The sequence below is a fragment of the Neltuma alba genome, unplaced genomic scaffold (assembly GCF_004799145.2).
Source record: "Neltuma alba isolate B1F8T4 unplaced genomic scaffold, ASM479914v2 tig00012873_pilon, whole genome shotgun sequence".
Taxonomy (NCBI): Eukaryota; Viridiplantae; Streptophyta; class Magnoliopsida; order Fabales; family Fabaceae; genus Neltuma; species Neltuma alba.
In genome coordinates this window covers 1-20397 of record NW_021637252.1, presented here as the reverse complement: position 1 = coordinate 20397, position 20397 = coordinate 1, and the positions used below count along the sequence as shown (strand labels likewise).

Below are 20397 nucleotides of genomic sequence, written 5' to 3'. Positions count from 1 at the left end.
TTTTCTTTTTCTTGTGCATCTATTACGCTTGGAATTTGTATAAACAGTGCCATTTTTGGGTGAATGCAATAAGATTGCCTTCAACTTTTGACCTTCTTTTGTTTAATGCGCTAATTAGTGGAGAAGACTTGAGGCAGAAGAAAGGAACACACAAAATGACTGTCTGCTTCAAACTTCAAAGGCATGTTACCTGTTTCTTGAGGGCCCGACTTAATTTTCCGTCTTGTGTTTGGATCTCTGGGATATTCGATTTGCAAGCGTTGAATTTAAACGTGACCGGGATGGAGTTATAAAAATGCCGATTATAGTTCATGGTGCACACGCTAATTGTGGCGCCCTCGAGCGATTGCAACCACTTGGAAGTTTTTCCTTGCAAAGAAAACCTAGAAAGATTTATTATGAATCGCTGGTTTTATAATGGACTTGAAAATAGAAAATAGTCCGCAGCGGACAAAATATAATTTTAATGTCTCCCATTCATACGATTTCCTATGGAACGATTTCCTGTAGTATGACTCGAAATTTTCGAATCTGATATAAATACTCCTCTACGAGACTGGCTCGATGATTAGTCTGGTAATCTCATGCGCTCATGCCCTTCTCCTTCATTTTTTTTGCTTTTTTTTTTTTTTGTGATTTTGACTTAGTACGCTGGACCAAGGATTAATGATTTTAATCTCATTGAATCAATTCTCGAAACTAGGAAGTTTATTAAGTAGAAAACAAAAGGCATTTTGCAATTATTAATCGGAATAATGTGTGAATATGATTTTTTGGTCATTGAGACATCTTATTATATATGTCCCTCCTGATCCGATTCTTAAATTCCGGTCTCATCCTCCTTTGGCTGCGTGCACAGCACTGCCCAGACGATAAGGGGGAAAGGGACCATTTTCATTCAGTTTCTCTTTCCTGCAACCAATCCGTGCCATCCAATTTACACGACAAAGCTTCCATAGTATCTCTTCCTGATTCTTTTCATTTATGGAAAAAAAACTATATAGGGATTATTAAGCAGCCATTCCAGATATCCCAGTCCTTGTTGACCTTTGAGCTTCTTTGTTTCATTATAGTAATTCACTTAACTTGCTCAGAGCAGTAGGCCGCTTTCAAATTCTTCTGCAATCATTCGCTGCGAAAAGGGAATTTTTTCGGGGGAAAGCCAGGTTTGATTCATAGAAAATGCCACAAATCCGCAATCTTTGAGATCCTTGCCTGCTCTGATCACATGTTTAATTGTGCTGTTCAGTTTTCTGCTGTGTGCCACGGTCAATGGAGATCGATAAAGCAATTAGAGAGTGCGACGATCGAAGGCTTCAGACCAAGTACAACAACGCTACCTATATTATACAGAGAGCATTAGCTTTGTATTCGTAAGTTCTTCTTTACTTCCTTCTATCAGATTGCTATATTACATGTAATTTACAGGGTCGCTGTCTTACTCCTTTTTATGAGATGTGTTTAAATTTTACGTGCGATAAGTTAGATTTGTTAGTTTTCTGTTAATTTTGCTTAAAACATTTAATACTGTTGGCTTCAGCTCCGTAACTGTTTCAACCGGTCAAATGAATGGCACAAAATGTTTATTGATACTAGTTACCTCAGAGCCATTTGTTGCATTTCTGGCGAAAACGTTGATTCTTCCCTCTTGAAGTTAATCCTTTTGTTGGTAGCTTTGAACGTTACCTAAATCTTGCATTATCTCAGCCCTGCGTTGCTGGAATTGCATTGAAACAATGATTGAAAAATGTAAGAGAAGATGAGTTGCTTATGGAGCTCCACTTGGCTGATCTCACTGGAATACTAAATATTAAAGATAAATGAATGATTAAAATCAATTGCTATTATCCAGATATCTCATAGTGGTGGAGTGGTGGCCTGTTGAAGAGTAAAAATTGCCTCCTCTTCTTTTTTTGTGTGTGGATTTGTGCATTGCGTTTTAATTGGGGGGAAAAAAAACACATCAGCTTCATTTGTCCTTGTTTTTAAAGGATCTATTAGAGATGACTAAAAACTCTTTGCTGCAAAGAGCATTATTTCTCATTGGGTGGTTGTAGAACGGAGGACTTTTTTGCTGCTTCAGTTGCTATTAAGTCATGCCATTGTCAGATTATAAGTGAAAATGGTGTGTTAAAATACATTTTAATTCATGAACATTGATGACTATCAATCTTCTTGCAACTTATTGTCCTTGTTTTATCCGAAAAAAGGAGCAAGAAACAAAATGATAATGATAACGGTATAGAAGACTGCATAAACTGCATTTGCTGATATTAGTGTGTACTAAATATATTTCTTCCCACAGTATCGAGGAGGTTGCTTTCAGCTTCAACGGCGGAAAAGACTCAACAGTAAGTATTCATATGTGTAGCACCTGTCCATGTCTCTGAACTCAATGATATGATAGTGACAGTGAACTTTGGTTTGTAGGTTTTGCTCCACCTGCTCAGGGCTGGTTATTTCTTGCATAAAAGGGGGCAAAATGGTGCCAATGGTGATCTAAGGGACTTTCCAATTCGAACAATATATTTTGAGAGTCCTTGTGCTTTCCCAGAAATCAACTCATTTACCTATGATACAGCTGCCACGTGAGTAGAGCTTCTTTTTCCTTTTCTGGTTTTGATTTTATTCTCTATTTAAACCATAGTTTACATTTATTGGGACAAGTTATTTATTCTTTTTCCAAGGCATGCAGTAAGTAACTAATGTTGGTTGCTTAATCAGGTATGGTCTGCAGCTTGACATCATTCGCTTAGATTTTAAGTCTGGTTTGGAGGCTTTGCTGAAGGATAAGCCAATTAAAGCTATTTTCCTTGGAGTTCGTATTGGTGATCCAACTGCGGTATAGTTTTTCTTTTCTTTTTTTATTCCTGAAATTTTATTTTTTTCCCCTTAACACAACGTATAAACTCTAGGATGCTTTTTTCGAAATTCCCATGCTGTCATATGAAACTTGAAAATATTAATGTTCTCTGAATGCATTTTCCCAACCTCGCAGGTTGGCCAAGAACAGTTCTCCCCTAGTTCACCTGGTTGGCCAGCTTTTATGAGAGTGAACCCCATTTTAGATTGGTCATACAGGTTTTGCCTTCAGCTTTACATTGTTTTTTCATTACTAGACTGTTTTTTGATGGGATATAACTTATGTTTGTATTTGTTGCTGCTTTATTTCTTTTGAAATCTTATCTAGATTGATGAACTATATAATGAAAGCATAATCAAATCTCAAGAAATTTTATGTTCGTTGAATCATGTAAGCGGTTGCTAACATATCCCAGAACTCTAATTTGTTTAATAAACTCTACATGAACAAGCTCTGTTAACATATATGCTTTTGAGTAGTATGCATGTTGTTTCTAAATTAATAACACTAGTCTGCTAGAAGTTAAGATCAGTCTGGCAAAGGGTGCCACTAATAGGTAGGCCTCCCCATAACTGCATATATCAAAACATTTTTTCACACATTTCTTTTAACTCTGTACTCTTCTTGTACTTGAAGATAATTAGGCAGTACCAGTAATACGTAAAATCTGAGGGATATCTATTAGCTGGATGTTACTTGATATCTGGACTTTTGTCATTGTTTATCTGTTTTATTCCATAATCAGAATTTCAAAGGACTAAATTCCTATTGATCCTTCACTGTTAACTTGTTTTTCTTAAAGGCTTGCCAACTGTTGAGAGCTCACCTAAAGAAATAGGTCAACTATTTGGGGTGGTTATTAGGTTTTCCCTCTATAAAGTGTCGCTATATGTAAATATGCATGATCTGTTCTCTCCATTATTGTTTATTTTGTTTCTCTTAGGATGTGGGGATGTTATTTACTTTTAATTGAGGGAATTGTCATCATATCATTATTTTACAACTTTGTTCTGTTCCAATTTGGTTTCGATTTGATGTTTTTACTTGTCTATATTTCTATGCCAGAGATGTCTGGGCCTTCCTCTTAAATTGCAAGGTGAAGTATTGCAGTCTTTATGATCAAGGGTAATACTCTATTGATTGCTGGACTTTATTGTTGGACTTAATGTATTTGCATGCTTTTAATATCTCTAACCTTTCCTGAGATCTGTAACCAAGAGATATTTGATGAAGATTTCATAAAGGAGCTACATTTAGTTTTATCAAGACTTTGTCGAATAGTATCACTGAAAATTTTGCAGGCTATTTAGTCTGTGTTGCTCCCTCTTTGATGCAGTATGCAATAACTGTTATATTGTAGTTCATGGCTTCCTGTTAAGTTCTAGTTTGTTTAAGTTCATTTGAGGAATTTGTGTGTGAGATTTTCTATATTTGTGCAGTTATACTTCAATTGGGAGCATTTATGATACAGTTCCCAATGCATTATTATCCATTAGCAACTCCTCAAACAAATATAAGCCTGCGTACTTGCTTGCTGATGGAAGATTAGAGAGGGCAGGGAGGGTTAGAAAGATATCTTCTACTAGTGGAAATTATCCTACTGACAGCAATGGCTTGATCAGCTTGGATTTGCACAAAAGCAGTATGCTCACAGCATCAGTTATTGCTGTGGGAGATGAGATTCTGTAAGTACTTGTTGATTACATGATTATATCAGAAACTGTATATTTAATGAACTCGTATACTTTATTTTATAATGTACCTCTGGGAGATTTCACTAATTTATTTTACTATCTATCATCTCATGAAGCCCACCTGATTCTTACGCTCCTTGTAATTTTTTTAATAAATTTTCTTTTTTCCCTGCTTCTTAGCTCAGGTTTGGCACTATCGAGGATCAGTTGGGACCCTCCCTGCTGAGGAAGTTGCATTCTATCGGTTGGTCTGTTTCAGAACTTTCTGTTGTTCACAACAATGTGAGTTCATATATGTATCCTCCCTGTGTGTACTTAACTGTTCTAATTTGCAGATATCTGCACTTGAATTTGTTGTTATGAACATGTTGAAACACACATTATATATGAACCCAGAAATAATCATTTCATCTCATCTGTTAATTTAATGCTCTGTGACATGCATCTTTTATACCAGATAGATTCTGTGGCTGAAGAAGTTGAGCGACGGAAATCTACTAATGATTTGGTAAATTAAAAAATTCTATGAAATTCTGCATATGGCTTTCCTGGTGAAATGATAGTTTAAGTTTAAACTGACCTGATTATTGTAGGTCTTTATATATGGAGGTGTAGGTCCACTGCATTCGGATGTCACATTAGCTGGAGTTGCAAAGGCCTTTAGTGTTCGTTTGGTGCGTTGTTTCATCTGATTGTTGCATTTTTCCATGAAGGCCACTGCATCATCGTCTGGATGTGTTGCCTGCTTCTGGTTAATAACAAGACTAACTTCATATCATTTGGTCATTTGATTGTGACGTAGGCTCCTGATGAAGAATTTGAAGAATATCTTGGGAATATTATTGGTTATCAATGTACCGGTGACCGAAATGAGGTAACTTGGTGTACGAGAAGTTACTTGTTAATCTTAACTTTTGTGTTTTAAATTTTAATATTTCAATGCATTTTTGAAAAGAGATCCTTTTGAAGTCATTCTTCTAAGAAACACTTGCATACCGGCATGCATCTCAGAAGGCGGACCCACTAATAGTTGCTTATGGGTGATTTATACAATAGTTTCTCCTTATGAATGCATGAATATCAAAATCTGAACTTTTGAGGCCCGACCTTTACCATCTCATGAAAGAGCTTGTCCCACTGGTCTCATCTGGTTACTACATTCTCTGTTTTGTATTTTTTAGGGTCAGTGAAAAGGATTAACCTCTGGCTTATCAGAAGAACTCTCTTCTCTATTCTCACATATGGCTCCAACTAGCATACTCAGATTTAGACCGACATTTCACATTACACTTCTTTGTGATGTTTGATCCATTAGTCTTGTACCTTTCAGATGGCTCAACTGCCTGAAGGCATCACAGAATTATTGCACCATGACAAGTTGCCTGTGCCCTTGGTACGTTCTGGAGAATTCATTTACCATAATTATGTTTCTTTACTTGTGACATTCGCCAGAAAGTTCAATTTCACATTGAGCAATGGCAGAAATTGGGTTAATTTACAATGATCAAGTGTCACATGTTACATGTTTGATTTCATATTATGTGATGGTGTACTTTTTGGTTTTAAATGTTTGATGTTGGATGTTTGTTTTTGTAGATCAAGTGTCAAAATGTGATAGTTCTTAATGCAACGAATGATTCGGAGCTGGAAAAGCAGTGGGATTGTTTGATTGAGTTGGCAAAATCTATTGACCTGTTACCATTGCTGGAACCATATGTATCAAAGCACGTTACAACAAATCTTTCGGATGTATGTGGTAACTTGATTTACTATGGCTGGACTTTCGGTCAACAGATATCCATTATAATGAAAGGAAACATGGAATATTCACATTTTAGAGTCACGTGTTATCTGTGTTGAAAAAATAAATTCTGATATCCGTTCAGAGGGAAGGGGATGTAGGGCCGGCATTTGATTTTTCACATGCGTGCAATAAAAATATATTTTCACGGCTCAAGATGATGCGTATAGCTGCTTTTAGTATCATACTATAGGAGCATAAGTTTGTAGATATGTAATTTATCCTGGCTAGCATGTGACTTCGACGTGCTATCTGTGCTTTGTGCATCTTCTCTCATTTTCTTCACATATGGCATCATCTTGTTTACAATTTTTCATCTGGGGAACTCCAAACTGCAGGTGGAAATTGCACAACCTCTATCGAAGCTTGGTCTTGAATTTCCAGATATTTTTATCGGTATGTATTTTGTGAACTACTTTCCTTTCCAGCTGTTTTTGGCATGATATTTATCCTTTTCTTTCCTCTGCAACATCAAGGCTGTTATCGCAAATCCAGAAATGGATCTCTGATAATAAGTTTCAAAGGAAAGGTACGATGTGACTCCCGTATTCTAACCTCTGCTTTACCAAGTCATATGTAAGTTCTTCCGGTAATACTAGTCAAATGATTTTATTACAGGACCAAGCACGCGTTGAGGCGGCTGTAAATGCATTATGCAAAAAGTTTCGTGCGGGTGCTTTCATGGAGACAGACTAGGTTGATATCCCACTGTCTTTGATGAACCAAATGATAATGATTTTGGGCGTTGGATCATTTCGTGATCATGTTGATCCAGATATAAATTATGCTTGCTTCGTTGAACGAAGGACTTGGAAGAAAATCAAGGCTGCTTGTCTTGGGAGAAGAGAAGGGAAAACCGGAACAAAAGATTACAGGAGCTTCAATTCTTTTTGCAACAGTGAATGTACTTCAGAGCATTATTTATTCCTCAGGGTACTCCAACCTAGTTAATGAATAAGATTAGCTAAATTAATAACTGCATTTACAGTTTCTTTTCCAGGAAAAAAATGAAAATCCAAGCTTTTAATTATTACGCCATTAGCTTTGGCTGCTGATTGGCATTTTATTTAATTTTTATTATAATCTACCTTATGTAACGCAGCAAGCTCGTTTAGTGTGAATGACATTCAACAACCTATGCTCTGCTTGAGATCTTCTGTTTAGCCTAATATCGGAAAACCGAAAACCTGCCTTCGGCGAAACTATGGAAGGTCACGGTAGACATTTGCTCTCTGAGTGGGCTGGCATTACTTATCTGAACTGAGCAGTGAGCAGTGGTAGAAATCTTCAAAAAACATTTTTTTTAATTATAATTTATGAAATACAACGTGAAAATACAAGTCTTGCATATATGTGTGTGTATGTATGTACTCTTCCGGTTTTTAATATGAGACCTATTTAACTGATTTGATTAGATTAAGAAAGTTAGATAAGTTAGTTAATTATAAGAAATATGACATGTTTTTTCTAAAATACCATAATTATCTTTTTTAATATCTTCTTTTTATGTCCTACTTGGTTATAATTGAGAGAATATCAATAGGAGTAATTTAGAAAAAATTAATAAATATGATAAATAAGTCTTATATTTAGGACTAAGATTAATTTAATAATTAGGTCTTATATTAAGGACATATATCTATATGTAAGTGTGTGTGTGGATGCAGCTCCCAAAAAAGTCATTTGAAAACCAGATGCATGAGAAGGATTTCTGCATTTTACTTGCTCAAACGGATACCCGGCCCATCATATGTATTAATAAATATTTTGAGTTATTTTTATGGGCCGATGGGAAAGTGGATCTCATGCGAGGGAAGGATTATTTACCCGAGCCTATTGCGGCGTGGCAAAACGAAAGCTGATGATATCATGAATAGTGCATCCTTCAGTGAGGATCTAAGCAAATAAGCAATTAGTGAAACGGTGAGATTTTGCTTGAAGCTGGTACCCATTTCTTCCTTTCCTCTCGTTGTCTCGTGCGCCTCCCCGCTGCTGGTGCCCATTCTCAGAAGCCATTTTTGGCTTGGCACGAATCCAATCGTTGCCGGCAGTGGCTTTGGACTTTTCCGGCAACGTGGTGCTCCTGGCTTCTTGCTTCTCTCTTCGTGCTTCATTTTGTCGGCCCCTGTGCGTTCTCATCGTCTCGATCCTAATCTCGTGGCGGAAAGGGAGAAATCTTTCTCCAACCTTATCTTTCTCCTTATAGCTGCCTAAATCACTCTCTGTGTCGTCCAAACAATGGAAAAGGGAAGTGAAGACAGTAAGGAAGGTTTGACTGATAACGGTACTGCTTCGAATTGGGCCCTCGATCGCTGCGGCAACTTGCAAATCGCCTCCGCCGACCAACAGCTCCGTGACTTTCTTCTTCACATCAAATCCTCCAAAACTCCCGTAACCGTCGACTCCTTTTTCTTCCTTTCTCTCGTTTTATAGGAAAAGCCCTAGTTTTATGCGTGACATTGATTTCTCTGTTGCCAAATTCTGTGCAGGCTGTTATCAATTATGGTGCGTCTTGGTACGTCTCTGACAATTTCTTTATAAACGTGTTTGTTTCCTTAGCGTCTTCCCAGTTTGTGAATCTGTTTATTCTTCGTGCTTAAAAAATGAGCGTAAGGTGTTTGATGTTAGAACTCTTCAAACAACACAGTCTGCACCGCGGTGGTTTCATGGAATGTTGTCGGTCATGCTGAAAACAGGGTTACGTAATCTTTGGAAGTCACTATCGAGTCAGCTACAATTTCTTCGTGTTTTTCTTCGCATCATGGGATGCAGAAAACCACGATTACTGATACTCGTATTTATGCCCTTGTAGGTGTCGCGTGTGCAGTCAAATCCTCCCTGCTTTCTGTAAAATGAGCAAAAATTTCCCGAAGCTTTCTTTCTTATACGCAGATATTGATGAATGCCCAGAAACAACTCAAAACATTCGATACACCCCGACCTTCCAATTCTTCCGAGATGGTGAAAAGGTCGACGAGATGTATGGTGCTGGGGAAGAGAGGTTGCATGATCGCCTATGGTTGCACTCCTAGAAATGAAGAACGTCGTTTTACAACATCTTTGCCTCTATTATTTAAACCGTGACTGGAAGAAGAAGCTATTTCTGGAGATTATTGTCACAAATCTTTCATCTTCTGTCAATATATGTAGCATTTGTTCGCAATTTCTTTCATTCTGCGTCATGTTAGTGGTGAATTGGAAAGTCATAAATGACATTACTAGAATTACTCAAAAGTTTGCGCAACAATCAATGGCTTAAATAAGAGAAATAATCTTTAGCCAGCAAAAAAAGAGAGAGAAATAATCAGTACATTAAAAAAAACAAAAACTTTAAAGGGGTCAAAAACAGAAACCAACTAATTCTACAAGCTCCTATTGTGCGAAAGCCAGGTATTCGTCTCTGCTTCAATTTCTCATGAAAGCTGGGTAATCTATCTCCATGAGTGGATGCACGCAATGAAGCTCCTTTATTTCTTTTCCCCCAAAATCCAAAACCAAAAGATGGCTACAACCATGACCACCTGTAGAAATGCCATGGCTACTTTAAGCCTTGGGCTTAAGCAGCTTCACGGTCTCCCAAGTAAAATCAGGGTCATCTCGTCCAAAATGACCATAAGCAGCAGTTTTCTGGAACCGAAATTTTCCTCCTCTTTTGAGGTCAAGATTGATGGAAATCATTCCTGGCCTGAAGTCGAAATTCTCCTTAATCAGGGCAAGGATATCGCGGTCTGGAATCTTCCCAGTTTTGTAAGTGTCCACAAAAACAGACAGTGGTTCTGGCACTCCAATGGCATAAGAAACCTGCACTATGCAGCGCCGGGCAAGCCCTGAAGCCACCACACTCTTCGCCGCCTGCCTAACAATGTATGCACCACTCCGATCAACCTTGGTCGGATCCTTGCCGGAGAAGGCACCTCCACCATGAGCACCCCATCCACCATAAGTGTCAATGATAATCTTCCGGCCAGTAAGTCCTGCATCTCCGTGAGGGCCACCTATCACAAATCGACCAGAAGGATTGAGGTGGAAGATAGTCTTGTCATCGAGATATTCAGCCGGAATCACTGGTTTGATTACATGCTCTTTCAAATCTGCAGCAATCTTCTCATTCGAGACTGCTTCGTCATGTTGAGTTGAGATGAGCACCGTGTGCACACGGATAGGAACCATGGCTCCATTATCGTTCTTGTACTCAACAGTCACTTGGGTTTTACCATCGGGCCTCAACCATGGGCATGTTTTGTTCTTTCTGACCTCTGTGAGCTTAGCACCTAGTTTGGTTGCAAGAACATGAGTAAGGGGCATTAGCTCAGGTGTTTCATCAGTGGCGTAGCCAAACATGTGACCTTGGTCACCAGCTCCAATTTCCTCAGGTTTTTTGGTCAGATGACCATGAACTCCTTGAGCTATATCAGGGCTCTGCTGCTCGATGTTCACAAGAACTTTGCAGTTATCGGCGTCAAGGCCAACATCAGCAGATACAAACCCGATGCCTCTACAAGTGTCACGAACTATTTTCTCGTAGTCCACTTTAGCCTTGGTTGTAATCTCACCAAACACCATTACCATGTTAGTTTTTGTACAGGTCTCGCACGCAACTTTGCTCTCTGGGTCTTGCTCCAGGCAAGCATCTAGGATAGCATCTGAAACCTGATCGCAGATTTTGTCAGGGTGGCCTTCGTTTACTGATTCGGAGGTGAAAAGGAAGGTATCCATCTTTGAGTGTTCTGCTCCAAAAGACAAAAAGAAAGGGGACAGAACTTGTGTTAGTTGCCTGTAAATCTATGAGGAAAAAATTTTGCTAATTTGCCTGTAAATACTTATAATTAATATAAAATAGAAATGGAACTTCAACAGTTTGTAATGATGAATTGTGGCTGTGCTACCCGTCACCACGGCTTCAAGGATCCATTCTCTAATGCTATTTTACTATCTAAAGACAACGTGAAATTGCGATATTCACAAACAACATAAGTAGATAATAATAGACAAGCTAGATCTATTTACTGCAAATCACTACTACCATAGGAAATCTAAGCGGCATGACGGACCTGTTAATAAAACAGATCTAAAATTGACAAAATGCAGAGCATGTTCAAATCGACATCGACAATCGTAACAAAGTCTCATGGAAAACTATCAAAATGCAGATAAAATAAGAACAGGAAGAAGAGAATATTTCAAAAGAATGCTAGACCTGGACGGTAATTGAATACAGAGACCTGGATTTTACAGACAAGAGATAACCGAGATCGAAATCCAAAATATTATGACATCAACGATGCATTAGCTCATTGCTTTTTGGTGATGATAGATTGAATTAAGAGGCTAGATTTGTGTTAAAGAGAGAAGGAGAGAGGGACGTACCGAGCGATTTTGATTGAGACAAAGGAGTGCGAAACGTGAGGAATTGGAACGAGAGGGAGGGGTGATAGTTTTGTGGGTAAATATATATACCTTAAGATTTGGAAGAGAGAGAAAATCGACGCATGACTCGCTCCCTCTCTGTTTTGTGGTTTGTGTTCTGCTGCATTTTTCTCAATTCCCAGTCACTTTCACATGATATCTCGTGTGGTCGATCCAACATGATGGCTACTAATTATAATTAAGTACATGCCCGTTTATATATCTTAAGAGCAGGACATTAATCCAAGCCCAATTAATGAAATTCTAATTAAATGAGATTTTGATGGCCAGATGGTATCTAAACTGCTCGTTGCATGGGTCAGTCCCTGATCTCTATCTTTCGCCCACTATTACTGTCCCAAATCATTGGCGTGCAAATGTGCGAGGCTAGCGGAACGCTAGCTCTGGAGATAATTGTAACTTTGGCAATATGGATACCGAAATTATAATTATTATACAGTAATGTTAATTGTCAAATGACCCTCAAGGCCAAAAAAAAAAAAAATCAAATGACCCGCTATTTTCTACATCATGCACGGTTGATAGTTAATAAACGCGACATGAAAAGGAACAGGGGGGCATAAAAAACACAGGCAAGTGACAAATTTGTGTACCATTTGTAACTATGATTATGATGGTGCCATAATTGTTATTATCTTTGGACTCTATTTGTGGCTACCTGACTATTAATAAATATTACCTCCGATCCTTAATATAATTACTATTTAACTAATATGAATAGATGAAAAAAATTAATTTAGTTATTTATAACAATTATAAATTGATTTTCCTAATATATCATTTTAGTCATGATTATTTTTGGATGAAAATTCTCTTAATATGTATAATTAATAGAAATATTTTAAAAAATGAATTATAAATTTGTAAAATAAAATAGATTGAGATCTTATATTTGAAATTAAATCTCATTCCCAACTGGCTCTCATATTTCGAAGTGGAGGACGTAATAATAAACTCTCTACTACAAAATTGAGCCGCAAGTCGGGAAACTGCAATCGGAATCTACTTCAACCACTGATATATTGTCTTCAGTGTGCTCGAATTTCAACCCTGAGATGGGAAACCGCTTGGAGTGTGATTACTTATCATCAAATGTAGATCAGTTACTTAGAGGTCTCATTTCAGATTCAAGTTAGGAACCATGTCCAGGAGAGAATGTACACCATCTTGTAAAATGAAAAATCGATCAAAATAGCAGTGCGGGATCAATCCGCGTTAAGGTTAGTAACTGAGGCCCAATTGAAGTCCCAGAGCAGCATGGATAAGAAAGAGCGTCATGATACCACTACCCAAGATACCGTGAACATTCCTAAGTCCAGGATTCCCCTGCATGTTAGATGCACATGTTAGTTGCGCCCACGTTCTCGTCGTATGAGATAATTTGGTTCTTGGAAATGGTAACAGGAATACCAGAATATAGCAATTACCTCAAATAGTGCGGGCAATATGGTTTGTATTGTCAACAGAGCAAGGCCAATGACGCCTGTAACAGCGTGGGGACTACATAGAGAAAAATTTAGACAAAAAACAAAAAGCCCATATAAGATGGCGTGATGAGCACCCACTTTCAAAGATAAACTTCATGCACCCACGTAGGTGATTTCAGAAGAAGAAGAAGAAGGGGAAAACTACTGAATTGACCATTTTGAACAATCAATAACATCTCCGACCAAGGAAAGAAAAAAAAAAAAAAAGAACAATCAAATATCAAGCCTGACGAGTCAGAGAAAAATATTTGCTGGTTACCTCTCAAAAATAGGTTTATCTGACGTTAGTAGAGATGTTATTCCACCAGTAGCTCCCAGCGCAAAGAAGAAAAACATACCGCCTAAAAGTTTCGGGTGCAGGTCCTTGGCGCTAGCCTTCTCCTCCTGAAATTATTCAAGAAAATAAAAACTAAGTAATTCGAGATAATTGAGATTATATGGAAACAATTACGGTAATCAGAACTCAGAAGTGGTGAAACTGGCGTGAGATATCTTACCACATCATCAGAGTAACGTATACGGAAACCCAGATAAGTTCCATAGCCACCCATGGCAAAGAGCACAACTGCCTGCAAGTGAATTAGCGTGGAAAAGCTTGTTGTGAAATTTGGGGTAACCGTAAAGATGTGTAGGTTTCTATAATAATCAAAGAGTTTGGCAGAAAAAAGTATACAGAAATACCATGTTGCCAGGGTGACCCCAATGCACAAGCCAATCTGGGAGATTCCATGATTTGACAAGCTCAACAAAAGGGCCAAATACAGATCGCACAGCCCCAGCTGTTATCAACATTGGACTTATCATACCAAAGTAATACTCACACTGTAATCTCATGTTCGGATTAACTTAAATTTTACGGAATAATAGACAATCAAAATACCTCCAGGCAGAAGCGCAGCTGCGTACAATAATGGCAGGGGAGAGAAAGAGTAGAGGAGAGTTTCGCTGTTCTCCCTCAACTCCACTTCTTCGTCGATTTGAGAAATAGGTTCAGGAAATTCCTCCTTTACCACAAAACACTTGCTGCTGCGAACAGAAGGTATCCTCCTTGTTGCTGACGCAGGAGCTAATGCCAGGGGACAGTTGGATTGAGATGGCACCTTGAGAAATGACGAAGACAACAGAGAGTGTGGGATTCTGGGATTAGCACAAGCAGCAGAAGCACTAACCATTGCCATGAGTGAACAAAGAATGCGGCAAAAAGATGATGGGTGTAGGTGGTTCCCGAGCTCAGCTCAAGACTGTCAAGTGACCCTGGCGAAAGAGGGTGAAAAGGCTCGCGATAAAGAAAGACGAGGGGGAACGGTGAGGAAAGAGACACGCCAACAAGCCAAATGTAACTTTCCAGCTTTCCACGTGGTTTCAACACGCCCTTCAGTCCTCAGCGCAAAACAATCTCAATGGGCCTTGGGCCTTGTCTCATTCACCTGACTTTTTTGATTTTGGACAATCTCTCTTAATGCCAGACAACAATTAAAATATAAAAAACTATATAAAAAAAATACTCTGAATTCTTTTATTTTTTTTAATTGTAGATAAGTCTGAATTATATTTATTATAATGATAATAACTTAATGACTCAATAATGAAACCTCCTAATATATTAACAGATCTAGATTAAACTTACTTATAATTAAAAAACAAAGAACTTCAAACTATTTTCGTGATTTTTAAACTTTTTTATATTATCAATTGTTATGTGGAATATGAAAGCAATTGTTCCAACCTTATTCCATGGGTTACGAACCAGAGTTTCCTTGGGAGGACCATGGAATTTTGGCGGGCGGCCATCCTAAAATACATTATCTCTTTTATTCTTGCAATTACCCTTCACCTACTATTTTTTCTTTTAAAAAATGTTTATTCGCAGAGAGGATACTGGGGCTCCATTCTTCACTTGTAGCCTGAATAATGTCCCCTTCCGTAATCGATTAAGGGTAAATTTCTTGCAAACTCGTTGATTTTTTCCTCAAGAGAATCGAATTTAGGCATGCATCAGAATGACGAGCAAGTATAATTTTTAATTTAGTGAGAAACCAAGGAAAATGTCACTCGAAATCATTCAAGAAACAATAATGATACTCCCCTCGCCCTAAATAAAAAGCCCATTACTTTTATTCTGATATATGGTGGTTGTCGCCAAAAAGAGAAGACTAATACCAAAAAAAGAATAAATAAATAGAGGGGGAGGGGACAAAGGGAACTACTATTTCCTTCCTATCTTCTAGCTACCTGTACAGTCTTACAAGATGTCATGATCTCCATATCTCATTAGCCTAAACTTGATATGCACACAAACAGGATAGTGCCAGAACGCATCCACAACTAGATTACGCGGACTCTCGCACGCTTCCATGCTCGGCTGCACCTACTAGCCCGTCCAACGTGACTCGTTCATCAAATGGCATTAAGCACGGCAATCACCATCACGCTCTATTCTAGCCTAAAACAATCCGCAACAAATATGTTAATGGGACCAAGTGTTTGCAACACGACCTGCGCGTAAATTGGATGATGGGGAAGTGAGTATATCAACCATTTCAAGTAACACCATATGAAGGATGGTATTATCTTGTGTACATAATTCTCTCAGTCCGGAAACATAGACTATACGTGACATCAATAGTTATCCCCAACTGAGCTAAGATACCATTCTGGCGCAAATTTTTTTTTTGGGGGGGGGGGAGGTTCAGATCAAGATCATTACTTCTAGCCTAAAACTGTAGATAATGCAAGAGAGAAAAAGTGTAGTTCATGTGAAAGAGAAAACAGCTTCAATATCAGTTCCGATAATTTACTACAGATTTGGGATCTTCGATTGTCATTTGAAACCCACGGCTTAGTTCCTAGATTTTGATGCGAATAAAGAATAACCAATATTTAGATTGCATTTGAGAGCAATGATGGAGAGGGGTGTTTGCCTCCCAATGAATTTCACCCTTCGTAAAAATTGCATGAATTCCTTTGTAGAAGGTGCTAAAGCAAATTTTGACGACCAGCCCCCACCCCCAAAGTTTCATTTATTTAAAGTTCCACTCCCTCCAAAAAAAAAAAAGGTCTCTGGATCCACTAATGTCTGTTTGAGAGGAGTCAAGATGGAATGATGACATTACCTTTTTTATCCCTCGAGCAGTCCTGAGACGAGCCAGATGTTATCTATCTATCTATCTACTCTTAGTATATTGTTGCATATATAACCTCTTGTAACTGACTCCCTTTGAGGATCTAATCTCCACTGGCCATCAACAATAAATTTTATCTGCGACAAACACTTGCAAAAGCTTTAAACCAGCCATAGAAAGAACGAAAGTAAGCCAACACTACAGGAAGATCCAAAGTAATGGATAGTGCGAATAATTACTGCTACTACAGGGTAACAAAGAAAGATGAGGTTTATTGTGAATGGAAACGACTCCAAAATCACTGCATTACGTAATGAAACAGAGAACAATCCGCAGGGAAAATCCCAACGGAAGGATGTAACCAAAAGGGACTAGTGACCTAGTGCATTCGAGAGCACCACTCTCCCCACAATCCACTCATCATTTTTCATGCCCACTCATACGAATAACCGTGACTTATGATCGTTTCCTCTCTAACTGCCTGCTGGCTAAAACCACAAATACCCCCGTCATGCAACTCACACACACGCCCTCATAAACTGGGCTACATTTGGGCTTTCTTTCTAACATACGTATACTTAGGCCCATGCTCAACAGATAACCTACAGATTATCTATATTTCCAAATAGGTCCCGAGTGTCTTGTGATCAAAATATGAAATTAGACATAGACATAATGCTTATCAATGCAAATCACTCCAGGGGCAGAAAATCAACAAAGAAATTGGTGATGATAAAAATAAGAGAGGAGAGTTTATTCTAGAAGAATGTTTTTTTGCTTGGTCCAATTAAAGGGAGATGTTCTCGAATCCGGACATCAAGAATCAACCTCCTAAAAAATATATTGCAACAATATCATATAGGTAGGAGATACACGCACCTCATACACACCAGAATAAAGCCACAGCATTGTTGACCAAAGTCTAGATCTCCTGGACATATTAGAGTAGTCAGTAGATATCATCATTATATTTAAGACAGGTTAACTGGTTCAAATACTAGTCTAATGTTGTTATCTTGAAATATTTTATGATATATTAGGAGCAACCACATTTGGCCAAGGAAATTATCAACAAGCAATAATCTCAACTCTTTATAAAGAAATATGACAACTTGCGCAAATGGTTATCTAACCAAAAATGGGAACCAAGCAATGGAAAGATACGTATAATCAGACGGAGGCAAGTTGGTAATTAATCAAACATAAGCACCTTAGAATAAGACATGAATCCCCTATCATAAAATATTTAGAACCTTGATGCAGTGGAGTCCATGACACTTGTTGATGGTTGAGGATCCATTTTAATTCTGTGATGCCAACCATTGAAGCTGCCAGCTACCTCCACATTATCACCATCACCAAAGAATTCAATCCGAACCTGAGAGTATTAGGACACAGTGCCATCAGCAGGTATATAAATCAAGTGTTTCATCTATAGACAATTACCCTAATTTTCATAGAGTTGCATATCAAAAGCCATCACATGAGATGTGAAGGTAACCACATGGCCAAGTTACTGAAAGATTCCCTGACTGCATCAGTAAAATAAAAGTCCACAAGAAAGGCAGATGTTATACCTCCTTTAACCCAGAAAGGCTTTCTTCAGCAACATGTAACTCTGCATCCTTTTCAGAGATAAGTTTTCTGGCTTTGTTGATTTCTTCCTCTGCCTTGGTTTGTAGGGCATACAAAGCTAGCTGAATGCAAGAACAATTTTGCATAAGGGATTGGTTAACAAGCAGAGTATAAACTTATATATGGGGAGAAAAGAAGAGAAAAAATCCACCTTTTCCTTCTCAATCTGTTCCTTCAGCTGAGACAGTTCTAACTCCTTCTGATACTATGCACGAACCAGAATTTAAAATAAAATAAGTTTCACAACCACCCTAAATAAACATTGGAAAGATTTACAAAAGCATAAAAGAAATTTAAAAATTACTACCAGCATGAATTTGAGATTATTTATCTCATTTGATTATGCCTTTAGTAGCCTGCGTCATGATAATATGCAAGAAACAAAAATTAAGATCATGAAAAAATGATCATGCAAATCTCTAAAAAGATGCATAATGAATGACCTCAGCATCAAAATCTTTGTCCACATGATTAGTTTGATCCTCGTCTTGACAATGGTCCTCCCTGTATATAGTTTTTAATAATACCAAAGAAAAAGGTTAGTTCAAACGTAAATACCACTAATGCACTGGAAAACTTCCAGAATTTCCGAACTGAATAAGTTGGTCAGCTGCGGTATCAAGGGATTAGTAATTTTGTCATGTTTTACTCTCTTGTTAGTGTTTGAGAGTTTTAAACCAGTCCTTTTTTTCATTTCATTAATTGAATAATCAAGTTCTATCAAAAACTAACCAAACCAGGTGATTTGTTGTTGCAGATGGAACAACTTGCTTGGACGTTGATGAGCATCCATAAAATGTCGTAGAAGTGTTTTTTTAGGTTCATGTTTAGAAAGCTTCGTCATCTCCACAGCAGAACCCGATCAATATCCTCTTCATTGTCCTCCTGGTCATTTCCTTAATATGCCAAAGGCATGACCTGAAAACCCAAAAAGTTACATTTATAAGCATCTCCAAGGGCAAGCATTTGATGAAGAGCCAAAGACCACCTTAACTGGGGTATTACAAATACCATGACAAAAGCACAGGCCCTTGTTGCCACAAAACTAGATGTTATTTGAATCATGGGGATGTAGCCATGTATTTCCAGCAAAAAGTTTTAGCTGAGGCAACCAAATATTTCTCAATATATTATGGCATTATGGTAACCTCAAGACTGCAAAATTAGCATATGTGACAGAAGGACAGTATAGCTCCTACTTCTTCTCCATTTTTTCCCCTCAATATGCTAAAATCAAACCATAGGATTCAATCAAAGATATAGTTTTAGGAATTCATCATGGTGATATAAAACTAATTTCGCTGTACCTTCAACTGCATCTAAATCTATCTAAATCTCCACTATGTATAATTTTGCAACCTTCTCCTCTAAAGACAAATTGGATGGAGAGTTTATTTTTATGCAACTACTACTAGCAGAGTGAACTAAAGAATCATTTTCTGTGCCTCCAGATATATCTTCCGTATCAGTGCTTGAGGGTACATTTTCAGCAACATCATTATTGCTATCATCTGGATCTCCCAATTTATGCCAGTCCTGAGTGGCAAGATCTGAATCAGAAGCAGAAGTGCTGGACTGGCTTTCTGTTAAGCGAATTGTGGATGACAATGCATCTGCAGTCATTTCGCTCATCATATCATCAACATATCCCAATCCCGGGACACCTTTTCCTCAATAGATGATCTCCAGAAGCCTCTGCAGCTATTGGATTTTCGTTATTAAGTTGGGATCAGGACCTTTTCTTGAACTACTGCAACCATCATCCGCAATAGATGCTTCAGTTGAGTGGCCAATCCCTCGGCCAAATGGTTTACCTTATCAGCATGATGTTGGAGCTCACTTGGGTCAATTTCTTGCCATAGATGAAACAGTTGAGGATTCTCTAGAAATGCAAGTGTGGTCATTTGTATATGGAGCCAAGTCAGTATTTAAAATAGAAGAATTGTTCCCCAAAGAAACTTCAGTTGATGCTGCGATATCATCATCAGGCGTAGTGTCCTCTCTGAAATTCTGACCTATAAAATCATATTATACCAGGTCAACAGTAATGTTTTATAAAAATATTTTTTTAAAAAAAACATATAATAGAGAAGTAAGTTATTTGACCTGTTAAAAGATCTTTGCAATCATCTGATCCTCCCAGATTTCCGTCCAAGTCTAGATCTGTGTGGAATACACAATGTCTGAATTTAATGAGCTTGTCAGAAGCTCTCGAAGCAGTTTATATCCTCTCCGTCTGACAATGTTAGCTAGGTCATTCCTATAAAACGAAGGGTTGTGTTAGAAAAAGCAAAAATCCAAATAAAATTCTATAATAACGTTTCTTCCAACCAGGTCATAATTCACTGTGGCAACAAGAAAACTCATG

At 38.0% G+C, this 20397-nt stretch overlaps 4 protein-coding genes across 4 annotated transcripts; 2 read left to right on the top strand and 2 right to left on the bottom strand.

Moving 5' to 3' along the window:
* Positions 1–675: 675 nt before the first annotated feature.
* On the top strand, positions 676–7521 carry LOC114732107 (FAD synthase). The gene is made up of 17 exons (XM_028919402.1): positions 676–1166; positions 1250–1373; positions 2306–2351; positions 2431–2588; positions 2725–2842; positions 2999–3081; positions 3929–3988; positions 4303–4548; positions 4743–4839; positions 5015–5065; positions 5151–5231; positions 5360–5431; positions 5888–5950; positions 6154–6306; positions 6697–6754; positions 6835–6887; positions 6977–7521. The coding sequence occupies exons 2-17, from the start codon at positions 1273–1275 to the stop codon at positions 7052–7054; spliced, it is 1518 nt and encodes a 505-aa protein (XP_028775235.1). The 5' UTR covers positions 676–1166; positions 1250–1272; the 3' UTR covers positions 7055–7521.
* A 697-nt stretch (positions 7522–8218) lies between these two features.
* On the top strand, positions 8219–9592 carry LOC114732105 (thioredoxin-like 3-3). The gene is made up of 3 exons (XM_028919400.1): positions 8219–8749; positions 8848–8873; positions 9171–9592. Exons 1-3 carry the CDS (start codon positions 8597–8599, stop codon positions 9388–9390), a joined length of 399 nt encoding a protein of 132 aa, XP_028775233.1. The 5' UTR covers positions 8219–8596; the 3' UTR covers positions 9391–9592.
* Positions 9593–9687: 95 nt separating this feature from the next.
* On the bottom strand, positions 9688–11775 carry LOC114732104 (S-adenosylmethionine synthase 1). Its single transcript, XM_028919399.1, has 2 exons — positions 11726–11775; positions 9688–11085 (listed from the first exon to the last, which is right to left on the bottom strand). The coding sequence occupies exon 2, from the start codon at positions 11072–11074 to the stop codon at positions 9902–9904; it is 1173 nt and encodes a 390-aa protein (XP_028775232.1). The 5' UTR covers positions 11075–11085; positions 11726–11775; the 3' UTR covers positions 9688–9901.
* A 1115-nt stretch (positions 11776–12890) lies between these two features.
* LOC114732110 (uncharacterized) lies at positions 12891–14535 on the bottom strand. The gene is made up of 6 exons (XM_028919407.1): positions 14153–14535; positions 13954–14051; positions 13770–13841; positions 13532–13656; positions 13213–13285; positions 12891–13111 (listed from the first exon to the last, which is right to left on the bottom strand). Exons 1-6 carry the CDS (start codon positions 14448–14450, stop codon positions 13007–13009), a joined length of 771 nt encoding a protein of 256 aa, XP_028775240.1. The 5' UTR covers positions 14451–14535; the 3' UTR covers positions 12891–13006.
* Between the last annotated feature and the right edge of the window lie 5862 nt (positions 14536–20397).